General features: G+C 44.3%; 1 protein-coding gene across 1 annotated transcript in view; it reads right to left on the bottom strand.

The window, feature by feature from the left end:
* DRD2 (dopamine receptor D2) overlaps window positions 1-27,562 on the bottom strand; it is a 69,873-nt gene that overhangs the window by 1,946 nt on the left and 40,365 nt on the right. The window contains exons 2-7 of the mRNA XM_073320923.1: window positions 18,235-18,547; window positions 6,001-6,110; window positions 5,430-5,566; window positions 4,130-4,320; window positions 2,445-2,531; window positions 567-906 (exon numbers count right to left, since the gene is read on the bottom strand). Of these exons, the coding sequence (XP_073177024.1) occupies window positions 567-906; window positions 2,445-2,531; window positions 4,130-4,320; window positions 5,430-5,566; window positions 6,001-6,110; window positions 18,235-18,516 (1,147 nt within the window). The 5' untranslated portion in view covers window positions 18,517-18,547. The remainder of the gene's footprint in view (window positions 1-566; window positions 907-2,444; window positions 2,532-4,129; window positions 4,321-5,429; window positions 5,567-6,000; window positions 6,111-18,234; window positions 18,548-27,562) is intronic.

A 27,562-nucleotide genomic window follows, 5' to 3' on the forward strand; every position in this document is an offset into this window, starting at 1 on the left:
CAGTTACACGAGCAGAGAATCTGGCCCTCAGAACTGCCAGTCCTGTTTCTGACTTCACTGCCATTTGGAACATAATTGGGATGTATTATAAATCATCTGAGCCTCTTGCCAGCCTTTGCCAATCAGCAGCCAGTATTCCTCAGAGTTGGGCAATACCCTGAGTTAGATGAGGTTGTCCTCTTATGCTGCTCTGAGAGGGAGAACCGTGGCTGGCCTTCCTACTGCTGTCATGCTCCCTGGTTGCACAGGTGTTTCACCTAACTTATCCAGAGAAAACTGCAATAAGGCCCTCACCTTCAGCACGCGACACTCTGTCTCCAGAGACCATTTTAAAGTATCCTCACACCCCTCCTTTCACCTTGCATATTTGCCCTTATTTGACACTTCCTTCTTCCCTCTGTGCATTGCCCGCTATGCTCCTCCTCGTCTTTCCCCACATGTTCCACCAGCAGGTGCACTTCTCGCTGCCTATGTGACTAACAAAATAGTTCTCACTGGACATTCCCATTAAAAGACCAGTCCTGGGAATCCAATGGACTACAAAGGAGGCCAAATTGAGCTCTTACCAAGCACAATGGCTAGCATCTGGGTGGCTTTCTTTTCCTTCTGCTGCGAGAGTTTCCTCCTGCTCAGGATCTTGAGGGAAGTCCTTGTCTTGCCGTTGGGCATGGACTGGATCTCGAAGACCTTGGCCGTCTTTGGGTTGTCTTTGGCATGCCCATTCTTCTCCGTTTTCGTGGGGCTGTCCAAGGGCAAATCCAGGGTGGAATTGATGCACTGGTTGGAAGTGGCTGGCATGACCAATTGGTGGTTACTCAGCAGGGCTGGTTTGTGTTTGGTTTTTTCAGGGGGGCTGGTACTGGACACCATCTCCATCTCCATCTCCTCCATGTGATTCACTGCCTCCTGGACAAGGATCAAAAAACCCCAACATAAAGATAGATAAATATGCAATTGGAGCAAAGGAGTGATACTGTCTTCTGTGAAGGGAGCAGGAGTACTACTCGGGCCTTGATGAAGAAGAGATTAACCTGAGCTCAATTCCCCATCTCCTCCTTTTGCAGAGATGGTCAGGGGAAGGGCTATAAATTGGCTGTGTGGGAGGCAGAGAGGGGAGAATGCCTTTGGGAAGGTTGGGGTGATAGGACAAGGGGGAAGCTCCAAACTGGGGGAGTGTTTCTGTTGGCTCATTTCTTTGCTTATGTTCCCTTTATTTGTATCGCTTTTATGTGTACATTATTCTGAAAGGAACTGGCCTTTCTGACTCTGACAATGCTTATTTGGTTCTTCTGAGTCATTCCGCTATCTTATAGGGGTTATCAAAGGGGAGAACCTACCAGCCTCAGATCTCACAGAATCATAGAATCATAGAATATCAGGGTTGGAAGGGACCTCAGTAGGTCATCTAGTCCAACCCCCTGCTCAAAAGCAGGACCAATCCCCAATTAAATCATCCCAGCCAGGGCTTTGTCAAGCCTGACCTTAAAAACTTCTAAGGAAGGAGATTCCACCACCTCCCTAGGCAACGCATTCCAGTGTTTCACCACCCTCCTAGTGAAAAAGTTTTTCCTAATATCCAACCTAAACCTCCCCCACTGCAACTTGAGACCATTACTCCTTGTCCTGTCCTCTTCCACCACTGAGAATAGTCTAGAACCATCCTCTCTGGAACCACCTCTCAGGTAGTTGAAAGTAGCTATCAAATCCCCCCTCATTCTTCTCTTCCACAGACTAAACAATCCCAGTTCCCTCAGCCTCTCCACATAAGTCATGTGTTCCAGACCCCTAATAATTTTTGTTGCCCTTCGCTGGACTCTCTCCAGTTTCTCCACATCCTTCTTGTAGTGTGGGGCCCAAAACTGGACACAGTACTCCAGATGAGGCCTCACCAGTCGAATAGAGGGGGACGATCACGTCCCTTGATCTGCTCGCTGTACCCCTACTTATACAGAGCTGGCTGAAGATTTTCTATCAGAAGGACGTTTAAATGGAAGATGGCTTTTTTTCCTAAACAGAAATATTCCTGGGAAATGTCCATTTTCAATTATTTTATTCAGGTTTTCATAACAAACCAAAGGAATTTATGTCTCAAAATATAAAAAACACCTAGAAGGTAAATAAAAAGATATCCAAATTGATAATTGCCTTAAAAATCATGATATTTTTAACAATCTCATAATGTTTGGGGGAGGGTGGAGGAACTGAATCCTGATATTTTAACTCTGGAGTTGCCGATACTGCAGTTCAAATAGCTGGCTTTCTTTGGGGAAAGAGAAGAGCACCCTTTAAGTTTTGATGCTGCATAGGAATTCCCTTTGTTAACACAGAACTTTTCTTTCTTAGGCTAGGGGGAAAAAACCCACCCTAAATTCATTCTGCACCATGCAAAGGCAAACAGAGAAAGAGCTTGTGCTAGAGTGCCGACAGTCCTCTGTGACACTTACCACTTTCCGCTTATGAACTGGGAAACTCCCGTTGGACTTGACAATAACAGTGCAGAGCTTCACATCTTCTGGGTGAGTGCATTTGTCCTATGGGGGAAGCATCAGCACACAGGTTACACAAGCAGATAGGAATTAGGAGGGGATGTGGCAATTTAAACACAGGGCCCTGAGCAGAAACAAATAGCTGTGAGTAGGAAGGTAAGAAGTCTGGAAAATTACTCTGAGGAGTGAATGATGGTGGTTCCCAGGGACTCTCAGCTCTTTTCTCACCACAAGAAAGACACTTTAAGGACCTTTGTAGCTCCTCAATCCAGCCCCACTCTCTGTCTCCATATTGCTCTGTTTGACTAGAACCTGGCTTTCGAGGGAAATGCCGAGAGACAGTTTGGAGATGGCTCCTCTCCGGTTACAAGTCCATATTAATCATTTTTCACTTGCTACTAAAATGGGAATTTGTGACAAGTGTCCTCATGGCCCACGCACGCTTTGCTGGACTCTGCTAACATGTGTGCTTCAAGGCACTGCTGTCAGTCGCGAGCGTGCCACGCAAGCCATGTGCTCTGCAGGCCAGACACGCGTGCGCTGCCTGTGAAATATCAAGAACTGTGTTCTTACATGTGTCTGACTGGGCCTGCCGTCACCGTGGTGCCAGAGCACATCCCAAAGGTTTCCTTGTTTGTGAGCCATGTTGAAGTTGCTAACTAGTGGACGGCCCTGCAAGAGGGCAATAGCCCTCCCTGTGGACACTACTGTAGTGGCAAATTATTTGCACAACCATCTATTGCTCAGTACCGTAACATGGGCAGACACCAGCTACCACCACGGCCAAATTTGGAGAGAAAGGAAACAGTCAGCTAGCTCAGCCCTAAAAGTAAATGGTGGCCAGGAAAGAAGGAAGTGGGAGGTTGTTGAAGTCCTTGATTGAAGTTTTGAAAACTGCATAGGGGTTTTAATTATAGGATCATAGGACTGGAAGGGACATTGAGAGGTCATCTAGTCCAGTCCCCTGCACTCATGGCAGGACTAAGTATTATCTAGACCATCCCTGACAGGAGCTCATCTAACCTGCTTCTAACCTAATCTTGTGTCGTCTATTAATTTTAAGACTAAATTCCCTGGGCTGCTTTGAAAGGCCCAACCTTTGGTATTCTATCCCACAGAGCAAGCTTAAAGATATTTCAATTTCTCTTACAGGATGCAGGCCTCTAGATTTCTTGTGTTGCTGCTAAATAAAATATCTGTGAGCTAGCTCCCCAAGCTACAGTTTGAAGGAATAAATTCCAACAGGATGGTGAGAGATTGTGTCCACCATCCGGTCATGGAATAGAGGGATCTACTCAGAGTGAAAGAATAAAAGTACCCTCGCTTCAAGCCCTTGCTGGATATCTTAAACCCAACTCAGACTCTGCAGAGCTGAAGCAAACATGGGTCGCTTGGGTGAAGCAGAGCCAACCACAGAGTTGTTGATGAAACATCCTTGGAAGTCAGGAAAGATCTGGGAAGCTTCTCCTGTGTCCATCAAGGACTCCCAAAAGGCATAAGACACGATATCCATCCTCACAATCCACTGTTTCATTCAGACCAAGCAGCGTAAATGGGGAAGGAACGGGGGACGCATTAGGAAAAGTATGAGATCAGGAAGGAAAGAAGATGGCGCTTGGGAGAGGGGGTTGGGGTCTGGTTACCTTCAGCGGTGCCTGCATGTCAGAGTCCAGGCCGTGGGTGTTGCGCTTGGTGTTGACGCGCTTCCTGCGTTTACGGAGCACTACGTAAATCTGTACGTATACCAGCAGGGTGACAACGAAGGGAACGTAGAAGGAGACGATGGAGGAATACACAACAAAGGCAGGATTGGCAATGATACACTCATTCTTGTCTGGAAGACACAAGAGATTGCAGGAGCATCGTCCCACCTGTTAGGAGCTAGAACCAGCATTTCTCTCTCTCTCTCTCACCCACCACAGGAGCCACGAGAACACCCCCACCAGGGGATGGGAACAGCTGCTCTCCCATCTTCCTCCAGAAATAATTTCCAAACCAAGAGCGGGATTGTCACAATGAGTCATATACCCAACTCCGCCTGCAAGTCCATGGGAGCTGGGTGTCTCAGCACCCTAGGCTCCTTTGAAAATCACAGGCCAAGCCCTAAACCAAGGGAAAACAGGTTTATTTCTCACACAGTTAGTGCAGGTGTCAGGTGCTGGATTGAGAGCTGGAGACTGAAATTCTCTAGCTAGCCACACAATTGCAGCGGTGCAAACTTCCCAGACTGCTTCCCACCAAGGAGCCACATCTCCAGCTGTAGGAATTGAGAGGGGAATGCAGTCTCTATAGACTTTTCAGTCCTTGGGCTCTCTTTTAAGACTGCCCAATAGCTATTAGTGGAGGGGGAGGGGTTCTGATATGGACACTTGTCCTACAGGAACGGGCCTGAGCCCAGCGCCTTTCAAGTAGATCACTAAGAGGTGAGTCTACACCTGACGAGGGATCATTTGCTACCAACCTGAGCCAAACACCAAGCAGTGACCTGTACGTGAAAGGCTCCATCATTCCCATACCATAGACCATCCAGTTTCCCTAAAATACACTCCTAGTCAGCAACCTTTATCTTATGCTGCTGTCCAATGGAGCTGTCTGGTTATTTGTAAGGTGCCCATCACAGCGGCAGATTTTAAGACATAAGGTTACTTCTTCTTTTTGGGTGCTGATGCTGGCTAGTGCTGTGCAAGTTTCTTCTACAGAAGCCTGAGGACAAACATCAACCCTGATTTATTGGGGGGATATAGGTCTGGCAGCTCAAGAGTTGCAACAGATTCAGGGCTGTTTGATTGGCAGAGGGGTGCATGCACCAAAATCTTAACTCTTAGTATTCATTATTCAGCCATGTTAATTCCCTCCTCATAATACAAATTTCTCTGGACCCAGTGAGGCAGAAGAGAGCACGAAACACACACAGTAGCCAGCCGCAGACAGCATTATGCTCACCTGTGTTGCTGAGACCAAATAGAAGTGGGCAGGAGATGGCAAACGACAGGACCCAGACCACGGAGATCATGACAGTGACTCTGCGCCTGGAGCTGTAGCGTGTGTTATAAAGCATTGGCATTGCTACGGCGGTGTACCTGCATGCAGCATGGAGACAAAGACCCGGCATGTTATTTCACTGCCAGTGCTGAGAGACCATCTGCCAATGGACAGTTAGTAAATCTGGAGAATTGCTCCAGAGAGATCACAGGGGCGGGTTCAGCTATAGAAGATCTCCAGGAACTGAGATGTCTAAGCTGGGAGGAATCCACTCTCTTGTCTCTGCAGTCCCTTGCTTTGGAAGGTTTGAGGGTGGAGCCCATTTGATCTGGTTTTCAATGACCTTCCTCTGAAGAGAAGACTGCAGTGGTGTAGCCTAATGCACCTTCTCCGGATTATTGTGTCTGCTCCATCATTTTGAAACATGAGCAGACGCACATAAACTAAGAAGTGATTTTGTGCAATTCACCTTCCTACCAGCCACACTGAGCAGGACAGGACCGTCCTGCTCCTGGCCCCAGAGTGATCTCACCTGTCAATGCTGATGGCACAGAGGTTGAGGATGCTGGCAGTACACATCATAACATCCAGGGTGACAAAGATGTCACAGTGGATCCGGCTAAATCTCCACTCACCGACCACCTTGGAGAAGAGAGAGAAAATTGGATAAAGGCATTCATTCAAGCAGCCAGGATAAGAGAGTCTAAGGGCCAATTCTGCTCTTAGTGTAGAGAGTAATTTTGTTGGCTTCAGTGAAGTTACTCTGGAGTTGTGTTGGTTTAAATGAGAGCAGAATTTGGGCCACAGAAGTTGGAGAGGGATTCAGGCCACATCCTGTTAACACTCCACTGAGCCAGTGCAGGCTTTTTTGCTGTTTATATCTTCCAGTGCTTTGTCCTACCTAGCTTGAAAAGTCCCAAGTGATGGCGTTTGACCAGGAGACCGAGCTGTGAGCCAGTAGGGTCTCCTCTTTTGTAATTTCCCCGAGATTGAGCCTGATTTTACCTTTCTGAATTCCATTCTATTGCCCTACATCCCCATTAGGCAACCCACATGACCAATACAAACCTAGGACCAAAGAAAACACTACTTCTTCTGTTGGTGGTCCATGAGTTGACTCAGTTCTGCTGTGAAGGCCAAAACTATAACAGGATTTTAAAAAAACCTAGATAAATTCGTGGAGGATGGGTCCACCAATGGCTATCAGTCAAGATGGTCAGGGAAGTAACTCCATGCTTTGAGTGTCCCTAGCCTCTGTTTGCCAGAATCTGGGAGTGGATTACAGGGATGGATCACTCAATGATTGCCTGTTCTGGTCATTCCCTCTGAAGTGTCTGGCATTGGCCACTGTCAGAGTCAGGATACTGGGCTAGACGGACCATTGGTCTGACCCACTATGGCCATTCTTATGCAAGTACTTAATTGGGGCCTTAAAATGTTACAACAAACTTGTATCATTACTAATGTATAATAATTAATAAATTAAGCTAGCAAAATGTGAATGTTTTTAAAAGATTTTTTTGTGCTCAATAAAGCACAGTAATGGAAATAGCATAAGGGAAGCCTATTGTTTCTGCATACATAAAAATAGAAGAAATAATTCACACATTACACATTCTTATGAATGAAGATGGATTAAATTCAGAACAAAAGATCTTTGACACACATTATGTTACATAACAAAGATAGAGGACTAATTATAATATTTCCAGTTACTAGTAGCTCTGTTCTCATCTTTTCTCTTGTTACTAAAACCAAATTTTGCAATTAAGTTTAATGGTGAGTAGTGGAACTATTGTATCCAGTGTGCAAATAGAAAAGCATATTTCCCTCGAATATAAATAAATGTCTTACTGCATTTGGAACTGGAATGAATAAAATATCTATTCTTCAGAGTGATTTCTGCTTTCTAACCCATGACCCTAGGCAATATGAAGTGAAGGAGGGAGAGATGGAGGCTGCATTAAAGGCTGAATGATAGATGAACACTTATTTTAAAAAACAGCATTTAAAGGGCACAGTCATATAAATAAGTTGGTTTGATTAGAATTTGCCCGAAGGCAAAGATTTGCCAGCCGGGTAGAACCCAGAGATGCAATCAGCTGCTTGCAAAAAAACTAAACTAATTTGAGTTCACTGAGGATGCTGTGAGATTAGTGCAGCATTTGTCCTCCAACACAGTGAAGTGTGTGGCTATGTACGGATGGGAGAACTTCAAAAGTCGGGGGGGGGGGGGGCTGGAATATATGCTTCTATTAGAGCTGATTGAAAAATGTAACTTCCAGCATTTCGACATTTGTTCTTGTCCCAAGTCAGGATGAAAGTTGAAAGATTGTAACTTTTTGGAGAATGCCAGAGGGCTGCAAAGAGGAGAGAGTCCTCTCCAACGAGTCTTTGATTTTACTCCATGAAAATAATCATCTCCAGTCAGATCTTCAGCTACCCTGGGCTTATACTTTGTGCAGCTGGAACCAGGAATGTCACTCTAGGTCATCTCTCTGTTCTCCACATCCTGGACCACTTTAAGGCTGTTTTAAGATTCTCTGGCTGCAATGGTCCTATAGGACAGCAGCTGACCTTAAATGGTTATTTTCACTGAATGAAGACAGTATGAAGAGGAATCTCTGCTCTTGCATCCTGAATCCAGTTACCCTCCATCCCACACATGCTGGTACATCTCCTAGCCAAGGCTGAGATATTGCATTATTTTTTAATAGGAATTAGGCATCTGGATCCCCTTGTTGGTACTGAAAATATTAGCCTCCGAGTGTTGAAAGCCACACCTACTGCAGAGATGGTCCTATCTGCTCTGGTGACCATGGTAATTCTTTTGTCCTTGGTTTTGGGTCTCAGATCCTTTCTCTGAGCCCTACAGCCTGAGCTCCAGGAGTTTGCCTAATGTCTCCCCAGACTCTCTGACATGGGATGGGTTTATGAGTCACATTTGAGAAAGCCCTGTTCTAGCTGCAGTGGTGTAAAGGATATTGAGATCTGCTTCTTTTGGAAGCTTTAAACCATAAGCCATCAGCCCCTTTTATCTGTTGGACACAAGCGCCTCTGGGGATTCCCAGCATCTGTGGTGAATGCACATGTCCCCGTTCAAATATCAGAGAAACATTCAGTCACTGTGGCATACAGGAAAAGCACTGGAAGATCCCAATGCATCGGGGTAAGTCACATGGCTGGAGGGATGCAGAGGGGCCATTGTGTCAACAACAAATCACAGCTAAAGTCATACGTGCAGTCCTGATTTCAGTCTACTCTCTAGATTTATGAAACAGAGGTTCCCAGCAGGAGCCATGTGTCCATGAGCTCATGGAAGGAAAAGGATTTATACCCCATCTTATGTCAGTTCTGCTTGGTTCTTCCAATTGAAAAGGATGGGTGAGAAACTCATAAACCAAGCCAGAAATGATGGGCTCTCACAGAATGAGCTTCCATTTGAAGTGGATTATTGTGGACCTGGTTTAGAACAGCACAAACTAGTCCCAGGGGCATTAACTACAATCACAGCCTGCCAGTGGTCATGTTAATGAGGCTTAGCATATACACAATGCTTTACATTTCAAAGTGCCGTACAAACGTTAATTAACTAGGGTGATAATTAATAATGTGGCTGCTTGACCCTCAGTGAATTTGTTTTGCTCTGTGCTGTTACATTCACAGGTGAATTATGGCTTCTCTTGTCTGGCCTCCCCCCCCCCCCCCGTCCATTTTATCTTTTTCTCTCTTAAACAACCAGCTGCAAATGAACAGCAGCAAGTGATACAAATTCATAGCCACTCAGTGCTCAAATTCATGCCAACAACCACTCACTTCTCAAATCTTTATTTGTTCATGTATTTATTTGTTTGTGGACACTATGGAGCTTAGTAGATGCATGGTCTTGTTCTTTCAAATTTTCTTGTCAGGTCTAAGTAAACATGATGTACAGCACGGAGTGAGACTGTCTCATTGCAGGGGATCAATACAAATAGGGATTGGGGGGGGGGAAATACAATCTTGAAATTTTCCCAACAGAGACAGTTATTATTAAACTGATCTGTAATGAAATACAGGGCACACTGCAGCTGAATCCTCTAAAGGATCTGCAAGCTCTGCAGAAAGTAAACAGTTGCTTGTATTGAATGTCAAGAGATGCAGGACTGCATTTTCCATTTGAATTTCAGCAACTTCAAAATTTTTCCATTCCAAAATGGAACAAAAATATTTTTTTAAAAAGTTTCCCATGGAAAAAAAAAACCTTAAAAAATAGTTTCAGATAAATTGAAATATTTCATTTTGATAAAATAATATAATTTCATTCCAATTTCACTCTTTTAAAACTTTTAAATAGTTTTAAAAGTATAAAACACAGTGAATTTCATTTCAAAAAGTCATTTAAAAAAGAAATAAAATAAAACATTCTTTTCCAAAAATGTCAAAATGGGATGTTTGGACATCATTGAAACAATTTGGTTTTGTTTTCTTAATGAAATTTTATCAAAATGGACACTTTTTAAAAGCATTTCAGTTCAGACAAAAATAGCATTTTCCATCCAAAAAAAAAGTTTCAGTGAAAAACTTACAATCGGCTCTAATTGAATGCAAGAACCTGAGACTGTCTCTCTTCTTCTTAGCATGTCACCATATAGTCACCAGGAAATGATGTTATGGCTCCTGTACACTTTTATCTTCTTGATGAAAATGTAGGTTAGTCTTCTTAATGTGCTTCAATTCACTACACAGTTCAGAACAAATTTGCACCATCCAGTTAACCTCAAGTCTGAGTTTTATCTCCTATGTTTAGATGATCAAGACTCTCTGGGCTGCATGGTCCCGACTCCCACCACACAAAGCAGAGTGCTGATCAGCAGCCTCCTGAGAAAGAAACATGTTCCCACTTGACCCCTGCTCTCTGTAGATAACTCAGGGTGCAATGAAAAGCATTTTATTCCTTCACTTCATAAAAATGCCATTTCCCCCACTTTTTTGCCAAGGCTGAGAATATTTTTTGTACAACTCTTGTTATCATTCTAGGTCTTCATGTGGCCTTAATCACTGTAGTATCTGAGGGCCTCCCAGTTTTCAGCAGATTTTATCTGCGCAACACCTCTTTGAGGTAGGGAACTATCCTTCCACGCATATCTTTTCACCTATCCTTTATTGCCATAAGAATAACAACTCAAGATCAAGTTTCCAGACGCCCATGCATTGAAGCTCCCTGCAGCAACCTGACCTATTAGAATGCAAACCCTAGATCTGTCCAGAGACATCAGCACTGATTCTATCAGCTGGAGAGAATTAGGAATGAGCACTTTTTTGAAAACTATCCAAATTCAGCAAAGCTGCCAGCAACCTCTTTCCACCCTGACCTCCCCTACCAAGGGCTGCACTTCTCAGAATCCACATGTCTGTTTCTCAGCATTCCTGGCTTTATGGGAAAGGACTCCGAGCTTCAGGAAGGAGTCAGTGAAGAGCCCTGCATATCCACCTGCAAATAATATGGTACCCTGTAAGGCAGATGGAAAATGCATTGGGTGTCTTTGGACTGACAGTAGATGTGGTCAGAATATCAGAACAAACTGTAGAATATCTGAATATAGGAAAGAATTTGAGTCTGATTCACCACTGCCGTGCATTTTGGATTGTCAGTTACTCCTGTGCAAAGAGAGTGCAAACTGCTGAATTTTCCATTCACACCAAGGGGAGCATAACACACCCACATTGCATAAGGACCACCTGGCAGTAAACCCTGAAGCCAATTTTCCAGCCTTGCCTTTTGCATCACACAAAGCGGATGGGAACTCTGTACCTGCTACAGCTTGGAACACGAGTCATATGGGGGTGGAAGTCCCTCTGCTGAGTTACTCAAATACTGATAGCATTGATAGGTCTGAACCCAATACCTCAGTTCCCAGATTATTCTCTCCAAACTGAAAAGTTTGACTCAGGATCTGAACTTTGAGGCTGTGGTTTTAATTAATAAGGCAAAGGAATGAACGTGTTCTGGCAAACCTTTCCTGTGCAGCTTCCCCATTCCTTGACTCAGGGCCAGCGGAATTGATTCCATGAAGTACAAGGTACTGGGCATTCACAGAGGCGGTGTGCTAGTTCTCGGGGAAACCCTGCTCAATCCCAGCAACCTGTGCGAAAGCAAGCAGAGCTTTTCACCTACTCTGTTGATGACCACCTTCATTTTTTTTTCAACCTAACCTGCATCCCCCTCTGTTTCCTCGGAGAATCATAGCGTTTAAGGCCAGAAGATAGTACCTGATCATTGAATCTGCCCTCTTGTATATCATAGGCCAGCACCACCACCCTGAGCCCATAGACTAAACCCTACAAACAAATTTAGACCAAAATATCACAGCCCAGAGAAGACTAGACTGTTCTGTGCCACAGGAAGAAAACAAGAGGGACTGAGGAGCACCAGTGATGCTGGTGATGAATGATGAAGTGAGATATACCCAGATAATCCTGACATGTGACCTGCACCCACATGCTGCAGAGGGAGGTGAAACCCACCCAAGGTCACTGTCAATCTCACCGGGGGTGGGGAAGGGGAAATTCCTTCCCAGCCCCACCTGTGGTGATAAATTAGACCCTGAACATGTGAGCAAGAACTAGCCAGTCAAGCCGCTGAGAGACAGAATGATCAGTTCTACCTCAGAATCTTGGCCTTCCCCATCCAATGTCCCATCTCCAGCCAAAGCCACCCTTGATGTTTCAGAGGAAGGAGATAAAAAAAAAGCCCTCCCAGACTACATTTTGGATGGGGGTAACCCTTCCTGAACTCTGCTGGAGGCCGGCTGAAATCTTGCATGAGTGTCCATTTAGGCTATGGCTACAGTACTCCATTTTGAGTCCATCAGTGCAACTCCTACACTGGCCAGAAAGCACACCGCAGAGGAGTGGAATGCCCTCTCCAGAAAGCACACCGCAGAGGAGTGGAATGCCCTCTCCAGAAAGTTGCAAAGCTCTTAGGACTTGTTTTACAATTTTCTCCCAAGAACCTTAAAAGGGAAAACCACCCCCTTACAGAACATGTCTTCCTCTCTCCTATTTGTTCACTGCCTTAGAGCTGAGCTGAGCTGCTATTTAAATAGGAGAGGTGATGCTGTGTTAACTCAGGACTCTGCAGGCACTGGGTTGAAATCCATCGGGAGGGTTAATGCATATCCAATGGGAAATAAGAGGGCCAGACTAAAGCTATTAGGATCAATAGGTAGCCCCAAAATCTCATTTGTGCTTCAGAGAATGCCTCCTGAGATCATCGGAGTTTAATCAACTTCTTCAGCAGCACTGGCTCTGTCCAATAGCAAGAAATCCCACTGGCAAATCGACAGCACACTGAGTTGGTAGGAAGAAGAGGAAGAATAAATAGGTCCCTCTACCAGTAAGTGAGTCCCTTTTAATTTGGATCATTAGGAAGATGCAATGTTAAGTCAGTGTTAAATATTCTTGCTACGTTCCTCACTAGGGCTCCCGTCACTTGGCATTCTGTGGACCTTATATTTAAGGGAAGACAAAGGAATTGGATCCAGGTTGCTGTTCTGCCTACCCAGGACAAGGCAGGGACTGTAATTAGTCCCAAGTGCTATGGTAACGACTCCAGTTTGCTTATAACTGAACTGATGACTAAGACTATGTCTACACTACAAGCTATGGCCATAATATTTGCGCTCATGCTCATCTGAGCTAGCATCATAGTCATGCTGCTGTGATTGCATGGGCAGTGGCAATGGATGCATGGGCTAGCAGTCCCGAGTAAGTACCCACGGGATGTGGGCGGGTTTGTCCTTGGGATGGCTTGCCTTTGCCGCCACTGCCCGTACCAGCATGGTGGCTACTAATTTTAGCCTGCTAGCTCAGACGAGAGCTAATGTGAGCGTGGGATGTGTCGGGGAGCTCGGAATCACACCACTAGCTTGTAATGTACATATAGCCGAAATGGAATCCCTTCCATTTGCCTCCAGCCTTGTAGCGGTTGACGACCAGTCACTAATAGATGTTCTGCAGGGAAAGATACAGACACTGCCCAGGGAGATGAGCTGGGTGACTGTGTAGATCTGTTCCAGTGCTAACTTCCATGACTGTGATTAGATTTTTCTCTCTACTAATTGTAGAAGAAAGATCCCCACAGCAACTTAATGTCTACCTTCTGGGGAGCAGTTTAAGCTGCATGACGTAAAGTGTGAATTAATCTTCATTACGGTTTCTACATCCTGCTGATTTGGGTTTTTCAGTTTTCCTGATGTGCAGTCAAATATCCTGTCTCCTCTTCTTCCCTCCTCCCCTCCCCAGATGTACTAATACTGATTTCTGCAGTTAACCAGAACCCACACAGCCTAACCTGGGGACACAATTAACACCAACTGCGGTGCATAAATGTGACGAGTATTTTCAAACAGTTATGAAGGGGCAATGGGCTACCCCTATGCTAACATGGATATTAAACTCCCCAAACATTTGTCCTTCATATTAGATACTATGTGTGACAAGGTGTTGCTCGGAACGTATGGGGCATCTGAAAACAAGTAATTTCTCACTAATTCTACCATTTAAATCAATTGGTTTAACAATCAATTACTCTTACAAACAAATCTTGCCAACCCTGATTCAAGAGCGCACAAGTGGAACTTGAGGCATGGGGCCAGTTCTCTGCAGGCTTGATCCTAGAAGCTGCTGAATGCCTGCTACAGCAAAGCACTTAAGCACGTGCTTAATTTTAAGCACGCTCATGTTCCCATTGACTTCAGAGGGACTACCCACCCGCTTAAGGTTAAGCACATGGCTAAATGGTTTGTAGGACCCGGGCTAGAGCACTCAGCACTTTGCAGGATCAAGCCTGTGAAATAACTGGGACTATTCAGATGCTCAAAATTAAGCAAGTGCTTAAGTGTTTTGGTGCATTTGGATGGTAATTAACAAATTCTGATTGTGAATCCATTATCATCCCCACTTTCTTGAATGTGTATGAGACAAGGCTGGGGCAGTAAAACCTTTTATTGGACCAACTTCTGTTGGTGGAAGTTACCAGCTTTCAGGTTACACAGAGCTTTTCTTCAGAGGCTTGTACCTTCCACCAATAGAAGTTGGTCCAATAAAAAATATTACCGCCCTGGCCTTGTCCTTTTCATATCTTGGGACCAAGAGGGCTACAACAAAACTGCCAACAACTATTGAATATATGTGCAATCTTCGTTAAAAGAGTTGCAAAATGTGGATGAGATGGGTAATATTAATCATGAATATCTCTGAAATTGTATAGCTTTAATATAGCATTCAATTACAAATGGAATTTGTACAGAATCTCTCATCTGAGGAGCTCAAAGCACTCTATAAAGATTAAGAGCTAGATTGTACCTTGGACTACCTATTCACGGAGGGGAGTAAAGGGAAGTAGAACACTGTGCAGTTACCCGTGTCTCTGGTCTGGATACACAGGAGCAAGCAGGCATTGTGTGGGGATGGTGTAGGCAAGTAGCAAATGGCTACTTCCTCCCAAAGCAAGGAGGAAGCACAGGGAGGATTTGTGACTCAGGGTGTGTGTGGGGTGCCTGTGAAGTACAATGCTTCTCAGCGCTGTTCCTCTGGGGCAGTTTATGCACCACCCCTTACGCAATCTAACCCTAAGTATTCAAATACCTGGGCAACCCCAGTCCGCTATTCGTGAAGTGGCAACCAACTGTCTTATAAAGCAAACTCCTCTTCCCTTCTAGACTCCACTGATACCTAGTGGGGATGCTCTATGTAAATGCTTCCAATTGACTTCAGGGCTGTAGACTAGATTAAAAGGCAATAACTCGGCAGTGAGAAAATTAAAATCAAGAACCCTGCTGTGAAACATAGATCAGACAGAGGTCTCAGCAAAGGGCTTTTCATTTGCAGTCTGAGTGTATTCAGCACTTGGCAGTAATTATTGTTTCTCTGTCACCTCTGTAAAGTAAATAACTAAACTTCTGTAGCACCCTTGAGCCTGGATCCAGCGGAGTACTTAACTTTAAACATGTGACTAATTCCAATGATTTCAGTTAGACTACTCATGTAGTTAAAGTTAAGCACATGCTTAACTGCTTTGCTGGATTGCAGCCCTGACTTCTTGCTTTTTTTGACTGCAATTTAATGTTCGCTTTGTAATTTTGCATGTGTAGAGTTCTCTGGAAAAAACACTCCAGTTTCTCTCCAATTACAGGCCCATCTAAAAGAAAGAATATTGAAGGAAATGTTATTAATTTAGTTATTTTTCTTGTTAGATGAATTTAGCACCAATAAATGATGCCATATGGACACCCCTTGATGTCTACTACAGCAGCAGAGTAAGTATCCTTCCTTTCCTCTCACCCAATTTGCTTCAACCTTAATTGAAAAGATCGTCTCTAGGTGGTCAGACATAGATAGATAGATATAGATGTTCAGTCTCCATGGTTTATTCAGTCCCTGGCTTCTCCTGATAGCCACCAAGCAAAGGCCAATTAGTAATGGTTTTGAGGGTGATGTGGACACCTAATCACCAGGAATTGGATTAAGACCCCTTGAAGCTCATTTCACATAGGTCACAGACAGTCATCAGATAGTAACATGTCTAACAACTTTTTGGCAACCCGAGTAGAACTTTACCCAGTACTTTAGGCATTGTGGATGCAACTCATCCCTGTGTAGAAGGCTAGCACAAGGCCTAAGTACAACTTAAATACCACTTAAGCCCTTACGTGGTGCATAAAACTTCAGATCGTTCTTTGCACAAGAGGTTAAATTGCTTAGTGTGCTATTCCCTGAGTCAACCAGTCTCCAAAGAAAGTAACGTTTTCTCTCTCTTTGTGCCTTTCTCTGACGTGGGCTCGTGCACACAAGTTTTTCTAAAGATCTGAAGAACAAGGGCCTTGTACTTTTCTATTATCCTTTCCCACACATTGCACTTCGCTCTTTCTAGCTATTTACGTTGCCAGGATCATTTGATGTCAGCTGAGTGCTTGGCAGATTTGGAATATTCCGCTTTCACAAAACATGGTGCCACTCAAAACGTGGCTCCACACGCAGAGGCACAAAGTTCCTTTATCCCGAAGTGACGCTCTAACTACTGTAATGTGACGAGTAGCTCACCTGTGATTTTGTTTCTCTTATATATTATGACACAGTAGCTCTGCATTTACATTTTGCACATACAATTGCACATTTTCCCTGCTGCTGTGGTTTTTAAGAACTATGCCGTGGTCCTGTGTGTTTGGTCAGTAGTCTATATAGTTTATTCACACAACATCAGTGAAGTGTTTGGGGCCCATTCTTGTGCTTGGGCATGCATTGCACATGGCTGTGTCTCTTGGAAAATCCATGTCAACTCAAGGTTAGTCCTTGTTGGGGTTTCCCTCGGACCTCTTCCACTTGGTTTCCCCAAGAATTCAGAATGCTTGCAGTGTCATGACTCAGGTTCCTTTATTTGGCATACAGCAAATCTACACTGAGCTGGTCAGACTCAAGTGTAGGTCAGACTCAAGACTGGGTATAGAGCGTACCACATGTCCCAACCTCTTCCTTTATATACATTGACACATTTGCATTTGCTATTCATGGCATCACAGGTTTTGGGATTGGCTTTGTCACTTTGTATGAACCAATATAGCATGCACTGGCCATGCCTGATTTACTCTTTGCCTATTTTACATACAGCGCTTATCTTACCAATTGTTATCTTGTCCATTGTAAATTGTTATCTGAGTGTTCCCCTTATCTTAGCTAGTGCAGACATTCTGTTTCCAGCCTGCTGATCCTTTCCCCTCCCTAATCCTGTCTCCCAGGAACTGAGGCCTCACCTATGTCCAGTTACTCATGTCAAGCTAGGCCTACGTTCCTCTGGTTTTGTTTTTCTTTTTTTATATTAGCATTTGTCTCATTTGCATTAGGCAGCACAGTAATAAACATGATTGTTAATAGTAATAATTTTGGTGAAGAAAATTTGACCAAGAACCACATAGTGAATCCTATTCTAAGTGCCACAGAAGCTTTAATGGCTATATAGAACACCTAGGACGTTCCTATTTAAGGTTTTATAAAAAAAATCCACACATAAGTTCCGAGTTCAACTGATCACCACAGAAGGATAAAGAGTGGAAGCAATCTTACTGTAATCTTAAAGGCCAGATCCTTAAACGTTGTTAAGCAGCATAGGTCCATTGCAATGGCGCTGTTTTATACCAGCTGAGGATCTGGCTCTAATGCCTTATAAAGATGTCACCTTCGTATTCCTCAGACCTGCTCTGGGTTGGTATGCAGAATCTGCTCACATTGCAGGCTAAATTAATGTTGTCTGAGTTTTAAACTCCTGTTAGCCTTGTAGAACTAGTACAGCTATGGGGAAAATGATCTGGATTCTCTTCTTTCTTGTGCATACTCAGTAGATTAGTGAACTAAGCACCAGACACACCTGAGCAAACCCATCGAAGACAATGGGACTGCACATGTCATGGAGAACATAATCTGAAGACAGTGGAGCATCCTGGGTGTCACAGAGGACCTAATTTGACCTCCAGAACCTTTGTTTGTGGTGGTGATGATGTGTGAAATAGGAAGGAGCCTGCCTGACTCTCAGATTCTTGGTTGCATTCACAGGGCTGGCAATTAGAAAAATGAGTAGATTTGTTTCTTGAAATTACTGAGGCAGTTATTATTCTGAGTAGAGCCACTCTTTAAATAGCTGATTCCCAAGCCACTAATCTTCCACTCTCTGGATATAGGCACCAGAAATATTTGGCTTGCAGAGGATATGCTACAAAGCAATGCCACCTACCTCCAGGTAGACTACCCAGGGCATCACCAGAGTTGCCACCAAGAGATCTGCCACGGCCAGACTCACGATCAGGTAGTTAGTGGTGGTCTGAAGGGCTTTTTCCCTGGACACGGCCATGCACACCAACACGTTGCCGAAGACGATGACGAAGATAAGGAGGGTGAGAAGCATGGCATAGTAGTTGTATTGTGGCTTCTGGTCTTCATCGGACCCATTGAGAGGCTTGCTCCAGTTCCTGTTGCCAATGTCATCATTGTACCAGGACACGTTCAGGGGATCCATGAAGGTAAAAATGCCAGGTTCCAGCTCCACCCTGTCACAAAGAAGAAGCCACATGATACTCAAAGACTAGAGTGTAACGGATCCATCATGCACACACAAGCTCATGGAGGTCAACTCCATGTTTCTGTCATATATGCGAGTAAACCTTGCAGAGGCTATGACACTTACTGGTCTTAGGGTCAAGGCACTGGAGTAGGACTCAGTGCTCTTGGCTATGTCTGAGTCACTCAGACAAGTCAAGTAGGTCAAAATCCTCAAAGGGAGTTAGATGCCTAAATACCATTGAGGATCTGGGCTTTAATCTCTTTGAACCTGAGTAACACAGGTACTTAGTGGAGATAATGCTTTGCTACCTCACAGAGACATTGTGAGGATAAATCCTTTTAGGTCTGAGAGGTGCTCACAGGCTACAGTGATGATGCCTTGAAAGTACTTTGCAAGGCAGATAGAACCTGAATAAGTGTATCCCTTTTACTCACTGCTGGGTTCCAATGGAATTGCTTGTTATGGTCACTTCAGCAATAGGTGAAGGGTGAACCTCTATGTGGTCAGAGCTTCCCTTGACAGATGCATGTGTGTACTGGAGGCAGATCCCAGGCTTGTCTAAACCTATTTAAGATGGGAAACTCCGATCTTAAACACTTTTAGAACACCCTTTCTACCTTGCAGTAATTTATCCACCAGTCTTGCCCTAGGAAATGCGACCACTTGGATTTTTTTTACAAAGCAAACAAAGGGAGCTGAACTTTCCGAACCAATCCTCTAACATGCAGGGCCCACAAGTAATCCAGTGCTTGGCTCCCCACACACAAGCTTGCCAATGCACTCAGTCCCAATGCTTCGCAATCCTGATCTGCAGCATCCCTTGTTATTCCATTGATCAGCCTTGTCAAAGCAGATGCACTGTGAAACTGTGATTTTACGAAGAGGGCAAATCTCTCTCAGAAGATTAGGATGAGACCGTTCAGGCTCAGATTTTCCAAAGTGCACACAAATTTTGAGCACCTCTGTTGTTGTGTGCCCAGATTCAGACATGTGCTACCTTATTTGCAGAGATACTGAGCTCCACCGCTTGCATTAACTTCCCATGGGAGCCAGGAGTGCTCAGTCCCGAGGCATCTGCTCTCTTATTGCCAGATCAATCTGATCCAATGCCTAGATCCCCTTCCCCTATCAAAAGCAGTGCGTTGTCCATCATCCCTTAGCAGTGCTGACCCTGACAGCCTCCATCCACTCCTTTCCACACTCCCCAAACGTATTGCTACATCATTGTATTGAAAAGGAACCCAAATGAACCATGACAACTGCATTGAAGGGTCTCTGAATGTTCATTCAGATGGACTCAAGGCTTCAAGGAAATCAGACGAAAAATATCTAGTTACAAGACTGACATTTGAAAAGCTGACTAGCATCTGGCACCGGAACAAGGAGGAGGCATCAAACCCAGTCAAAGCACCAGCCCAGCATGCAATCAGAGCAACTCCTAGCGTTGCTAATGCATTAAGCTCCTATTATCTTTCCTGAGTCGTTTTTCCTTTCATGCTTTTTAATGAGATTTCCTTCGCTTCACATTGGTTTCTTGCTGCTCGTTAAAATGAACAAGATAGCAGAGAAAATATAAATAGTGCATCACTTTCCCAATCCCTATCTCCTTCCTTCAAAAGGTGTCCTGCTCCAGCTGACCTGCTGGCAACAAAATCCCAGGCCCTGACATTCTCTGCTCTCTCTTGATGTAAACAGCTGCTGTTTACCTTGCTTTGCTGTGAGACTTCTGTGCTTTATTATTTTAGCTACACTGCAGTCAGACCACTGTGTGCGCCCATCAGTTCTCCCGAGCTATCAGGATGGGTCGCTGTTTCAACAGGAGCCCTTCCAGGATAAACCTTTCTGAGAGAGGTATTGTTGTTGGACAGACCTGGTTGTTGGAGTTGTTGTTGGACAGACCTGGTTCAGCGCTGAGTTAATGTTCACTGAGGTGACATAAGCCTAAGGTCCCGATTCCTGTTCACATGGAGGGGGGCTGAATCCTGTCTGTCTCTCTGACATAGGATCCTATATAGTAGTGCCTGTCAACATAGTATCTACGTGATCCCGCCCTGCTAAAGTCAATGGCAAAACTCCAATTGACTTCAACGGTAGCATGGCTGGACTTGAGGTTACTAATGTCCTATGATACTTTTTAAAAGTAGGTGTAAAATCCCCAGTGTGCTGAAATTCTAATTTTATTACTCCATTCTGCTTCCCTAAATTCCCCCTGCAGTTTCACCCGGATACGGGAGTCTCAGTCACATTTATGTCCTAAAATGTTGGGTCGTACTTCCGTTTGCCAGCTCATTGTTACTAAGTGTGGAATCTAGTGTGAAATGTGTGACAAGAAAATGTCTATCATTTAGATTTGGGGAGCTTGGAATTGGCAATACAAGAGGGATTCGTCGGTCCCCTTAATTACATATTCCGCCGTTGGCAGGGTCCTACACCAAGAGCTCCAGAACTTGCCTTCCCATCTATGCACCAGGACCAGTTAGGTAATGTGTATTCATGGAGTCAGGGGACCCCCTACTGGAATCTCATAGTCATCATCGTACAGTCTGGAAGATAAGATGGTTATCTGTTGTGATGCCTTTTTGACCTAACCTCCCAGGCTTGAACAGTTAGCCATGCTGCATTCTCATCACCTTCGCAACCCTGCCCCTTGACACTGGACTTATCAAAGAAGGCAAGCTCCAGACTTGGCTTTAGTTTAAAATCTTGACCTACTTTAACTTCCATGTGACCCAGAGTCCAACTCTTATGGTGTAAAATACCGCTTGCCCGTGACCTGCCCTTCCCAAAGCCAGGGTTCATAGTAATCCTTCCCTGCTAGGGACAGTTCGGTATATCCCTGCACATTCATAACCACCTGATAATGCTGATGAGGGAATCTTACAGACACATAAATGGCAGAAAGAACCCGCAGTGTATGCAGCTTCCTTTACCGCTTGGCCCTAATTTTCAGAGATGCTGAGCTCTCTACAATTACTCCCTGTATCTAGCAGCCAAAGTTCTTTGAGATCCTGAGAGTTTTCTTCAGCGGCTGGCCCCTGCTCAGACTGCATCATTTCAGAACCAACAGGAGGAGATAAGCAAGTCGGTCAGTCTGAGGGTGAAGCAGAAGATCTTCACACCCCAGATAAAAGCACAGGTATTGGGTGGTCTTTGACAAGCTCCTTATTTCCAGAGGAGAGTCTATAATCCACCAAATATCACTCTCAAAGGGATCAAAAGGAGCCTCGATTAGCTCCGAGTCCAACGCTGTTAGTGAAGCCCCTGGCTGCTGGGTTCCCAACTGCACCTACGATGCTGCTGTTTTCAGATTAACATCCTGCTGCCAGAGGCATTTTCTTCCAGCTGGAGCCCTTGTGAGCACTTCGTGGAGTGCAGAAATCTGCGAAAAGGCTTTTATGGGAACAAGGTACCTTACAAAGGGCAGCATAGCCCTGGGTTGCACAGCAACTGATTGCTCCAGACACAGCCCCTCACGTCCCATTTTCTACTAAAAATGAGGGGCTTACTACAATGATTGTGCTGCTGAATCATCAGCGGAAAGTGATGCTCTCATCTTGGCAATATTGTCCAGGCTAGGGATTGTTCAGACTATCCAGGGAAGAGCCAAGAGCTTTCCAGTATAAAGGTTTTTTAAGCTGTTTTATTGTTGTTTATTATTTATATTACAGGAGGGGTTAGAGGTGCCCAGCCAGTTTGGGGCATTGCAAGGAAAATTCTGCACCAGTTTCATTACTATTAACCTTCCCATGCTTATGAACTTGAAATACCGGGCCTGATCCATGAGTGTGTTGCTCTGATTTTATTCTGGTGTACGCATTTAAATCAGTGGAGGCTCATTGGTGTAAGCCAGGAGTAAAGCAGAGGTGAGCCAGGAAATTGTTATTAAAATGTATCCCTAATAAATGCACTGAAACCTGACATTTGCCAGTCATCCGTTTTCTTTTAAGAGTTGGCAAAGTCGGTTGTTGTGTTTTTAATTTTTTTCTGAAGAAAACAAACGTTTTAGGACAGTTTTTACAGTACAAAATGAATGACAGCAGTGGAGTAACTGCAGGCAACCATATAATGGCAAAGCAGCATGCACGGCTAAGTGGTACAAGAAGGAGCAGTTATTCATGAGTATTCCGACCAGTGTTGGGTGTCTGTGAAGAACTTTGTGTATCCTGAAAACAGCAAGAATTTGAGCGCGGCTGATTATCAGGCCAAACGTGTGTACTGGATGGAGACAGCATTCATTGTTATTAACAATTCTCTGAATGGAATATTTCAGTCATCCAATCAGAAAGCAGAAACACTACCATGTGACCTAGGTCAGCAACTACATCATATGAGTGACAAATAGCAAACAGTGGGTGTGACAGATGTGAGTCCTGGGAAGTGTAAAGGAGTTCAGAAATCGATATTGGGATGTGAAAGACAGGCACGGACTTTTGTGACCATAAATATCAAGTAGGGGAATCCCTGAGGTGTGGTTAATGCAAATTCCTCACTTTGGGTTATGCAAAAACCTAGCCTTCTGACACTACACCCTGAACAGCAGCCCTTTGACTGGTGATTGACTGTTCCTGGAGACTGGAGATCAAAGACCTGAGCTGTCTGGTTGGGGTTCTTGTTCCTGGTCTAAAAAGGTGACATGGACTTGTAACCAAGTGGGCAAAGCTTTTATATGGGAACTTTCATTGTTTTTATGTGTTTGCTTTGTGAGGGCTGGTTGGTAACTGGTGTACACTTTTCTAGACCCAGGAGACAAGTTAACCACAGGTGCTGGACCCTAGACAGACCTGCTGGGGAAACCACAGTGAGATGCAGTGGTACTGTAAGCCTCAACTCCCAATCTGAAGGGAGAGAGATGCGGGTCTCTGCCTGAGAGAGGCTCAGAGCTGGAAACCTTAGGAGGGTGTCAAAGGTGTGTGTGTGTGTGTGTGTGTCAAAGGTGCGGTTAAGCCTGAAACTGTGATGGTGGGAATGAAAAGTTTGTAAAAAATATCCTTGAAAAAATCAGTCAGCCTTTCTCCTTAGGCTCATATACTTTGTCTGTTGTTGTGGTAGACAGAATTATTCATAGAAAATATTTAGTCAATACTTACCAATCATGGTACATTTTAAAAAACACTCTTATTCCTACACATACAATTTATAAACTAAAAAAGGGGCTGAATTCTTAATGAATTTTAATTCTACCAAATAGTTTCATCACCACTAGTTGTCATTATTGATAGACAAGTCATTGATGATTTAGAGGTTTGGTTCAGATGCTTTTCCAAACTTATCTGAACCGCTAGAGAATAAAAATCAGTTTGGAAATACCATGAGAAGAGCCTTTCTTGTTGTATTGCAATATCTGCCTTTGTGGGCAAACTACAAAATACAGAGAAGTATGAAAATTAACATACAAATATGAATGTCTTTTTGGAAAATTTTGTGTGTGGGGGGGTGAAGGATAGGGACACTATGTAACTAATCAGTCCACTGTGCCATAATCTTGTTATGTGACTCATGCTACATTGTATCAACAATCTCTCATTACAGCCTTTGTCTTGAAGATGATTTATGAGACCTAGAATGTGCATTGCCCAGTGTATGAAATATACACTGCCAGATATTCCTCTGCCCTGCTTGGTTATCCGGTGCTTTGTAGTAGAAAGTAGAAAGTAGAAAGAACCGGGGCATCAGACTGCAGCATGTGCAGCCGAAGCAAGGCAGTGCGCATAATTCATAATTACAATCATGAAATTTCAGCTACCACATTCTTGGGACAAAACTCCCAGGGTAGTAAGGAATGACTCTATTCTCAGAGTGTCTGTGAAAAAGGAGGGAATAGCATGAGCTTAACACATATTGAATACAGTCATTAGCTGCTTGGTTAATACTGAATACTCCAAGAACTTCCTAGTGGAATAAGCCTGTGGTGCCGCTGAAAGTACCGGATATGTATAGGCAAAATGTACCTGCTCTTCTGCTTGATTTGCCAGGCGTCCGGGTAGAAAGCATGTGCTGTGCTGCTGAATGGTCCTATATGGCCAGGTAGAAGATGGACTTGTGGTCAAGATGCTGGACTGGAACTCAAGAGGTCTGAGTCCTGTTCCTAATTCTGTCACAGACTACCTCTATGACCTTGGTCAAGTCACTTAATCACCCTGTGCCTCAGTTCCTGTAAAATGGGGGTGATTAATAGTTCCTATCTCCAGCCCATTGTCTTTTCCATGTAGATTGTAAGCTTGTTGAGGCAGAGGTTGCCTGGGGAGGGATAGCTCAGTGGTTTGAGCATTGGCCTGCTAAACCCAGGGTTGTGAGTTCAATCCTTGAGGGGGCCATTTAGGGATCTGGGTCAAAAATTGGGGATTGGTCCTGCTTTGAGCAGGGGGTTGGACTAGATGACCTCCTGAGGTCCCTTCCAACTCTGATATTCTGTGTGATATCCAAACTGTCTACCTAGAACAACGGGGAGCCTGTTTCTCAGTTGGGGCCTCTAAGTGCTGCCATAACATCAGCAGAACACACTTGCTGCCGAATTCCAAGTAAAATGCACCTGATTTGCTGCGGAATGTACCTAAGTTAACATTCTGCTGATTTCCATAGAGTTTAAATGGATATAGCAGGACACCAGGTACCACTGGGGAACAAGCAGGTAAAGGGTTAAGCTCTAATTACTTCATCCCATGCATCTTTTAGCACATTCATTGCCCTCTGTGGCTGCAGACACACACAGAAAGTTAAAAGACTTCCTTCTGAGCGACAAGCAGAGAATCTCAATGGGCAAAGGAGTTCAGATCAGGATCCCAAGTTCTCTATGCTTTTCCACAGTCTATTGGAATGGAGCGTGACCTGTTTGGCCTAGAAGTCAGGATTGGAAGTTTGCTAGTCTCAGAACACGTTGGTTCCTTTGGGGCAGAATGTTCTGCCAAAATAAACTTTCCTGCGGCATTTAATGAAAAGAAACAAAAGAAACAAACATGAACTTAGCAGAACTTTTCCAAGGTTTGAGTCTGGGTTCAAGCTTTGGGGAAAGTGGAGGGTCATTTCCTGTTATACCCAAATGGACTCCCCAGCCCAGTTTTTAACATGAACTCCTTGAGAGCAGGCATTGTGGAGGAAGAATTGCTCCAAAACATTTCTGTTTTGATACACAGCAGGAGCAACCACACTGATTCAGACCAAGGCCCATCTAGCCCAATTTCTTGCCTCCTACAGTGGCCGGCATCAGCTGCTTCAGAGGAAGATATAAGAAGCCCTGAACTAATGGGATAACCAGTCCCCAGAGAAAGTTTCCTCCTGACCTCTTTTAGTTAGCGGTTGGCTCATGCTCTATAACAGGCGAGTTCATAGTCTCTCCAAAACAATCTTTATTTTTACAGCTCTGGATGTTCTTGCTGTGCATAGAAATCACCAACCCTCTTTCATACCCTGCTAAACTCTTGCCTTCCGTGATATGTGACACAGGAGCTAGAAACTTGAGAAAGGTTCCCAGCATAAATTGATTTTCATGGCCAAGGTCTTCAGTGTTGTTTCTCTTCTCTATCCATCTAGAGCAACATTGCTAGCAGAAAAGGACAGCCAGACTTCTGGTCTAGTTTCATTCACGCCCTGTACCTTCAGAGACAGATGTTGAGAAATTAGGTATTCAGCGAAGACATGCTTTGTCATTCATCCGATGAATGGACAGGCGCAGCTTCCAAATCACACCTAAGAAATAAAAAGAAAAGGAGTACTTGTGGCACCTTAGAGACTAACCAATTTATTTGAGCATAAGCTTTCGTGAGCTACAGCTCACTTCATGTAGCTCACGAAAGCTTATGCTCAAATAAATTGGTTAGTCTCTAAGATGCCACAAGTACTCCTTTTCTTTTTGCGAATACAGACTAACACGGCTGTTACTCTGAAACCTAAGAAATACTGTCCTAACCCCACAGAAAGCCCAGCTGAGCTACCTATAAGTGGCTTTCATCTAGCAGAGCAAGGGTTGCTGGAATGGGAGGCTGTGTTGGTGTCCAGTGATTTGTAAATAACTCAAAGGCCGTAAATTCTGCTTTACAAACGGAATAATTGTGCCAGGGTTAGAACTAGTCAAATGTACAAAGTTTCTTTCTCTTAAGAGTAGCAGCGGGAACTCCAGTCTAGTGCTACAGAAAATTGGCCAGATCCTGAGCTGGAGTAACTCGGCAGAGTTTCATTGAAGCCAGTGAGCTACACTGGTTTACACCAGTTGAGGATCTTTTCCAGTGCCGTCTTGTCGTGACATAAGTGGCATATGAGGGAATCAGTTTGTCTAATTAAAGCCTAAACCAACCAATCAAAAGCCAAAAATGCCTCGCCAGGCTTCTTCTGTCTCCAATGTTTTATTTTCCTTTCAGCTCCTTTACGTAGTTCATGTGTAAACACTGAATTTGCATTTCAGAAGGTAAGCAGGGAGGACTAGAGATGTGCTTCCAAACATGGAGGAGCTCAAAACATGACAAATTTCTTGTTGTCCTACCTGTAATGTCTGTGGAGGCACGCTGGTTGGGCAGCATGCAGTATCCATGGATGTCCTGCATAAACCTCCCACAAATGTCCCATTTCTAAAAGATGTGAGATCACTTTCTGTCAGGGCCTTCGCAAAAGTTATTGACTTGGGAAGAAGGATATTTTTCAACACATCACCTGTATCCCCAGTACCAACAGGGTGAGGGCATTTAGGATTAGTAGCCTTGGCCAGACTGGAAAACATGTCAATTGACTGGTTTGTAAAATCTGCACCCATCACAATCAGTGAGCACAGGTAAGATGATGTAAAGCAGGTATGACGGCTGCCATCTTGGCTGATGCCAGAGATTGAATGGAGGACTTCCTGTGCTCAAAGCAGGAGTCTCTACAGCTTGAGCTAAAGAAGCAGGCTCTCTGGCTGAGAGCTGTACCAGTGGGTGACACCAGCATGAAACAAGAAATGACAAAGCTGACAGAAGGCAGCTCAGAAAAGTATTTGCTCCCTCTTCATGCTGGTGGATGTGAAGGCTGAGACCTC

The sequence above is a fragment of the Lepidochelys kempii genome, chromosome 22, assembly GCF_965140285.1.
Source record: "Lepidochelys kempii isolate rLepKem1 chromosome 22, rLepKem1.hap1, whole genome shotgun sequence".
NCBI lineage: Eukaryota > Metazoa > Chordata > Testudines > Cheloniidae > Lepidochelys > Lepidochelys kempii.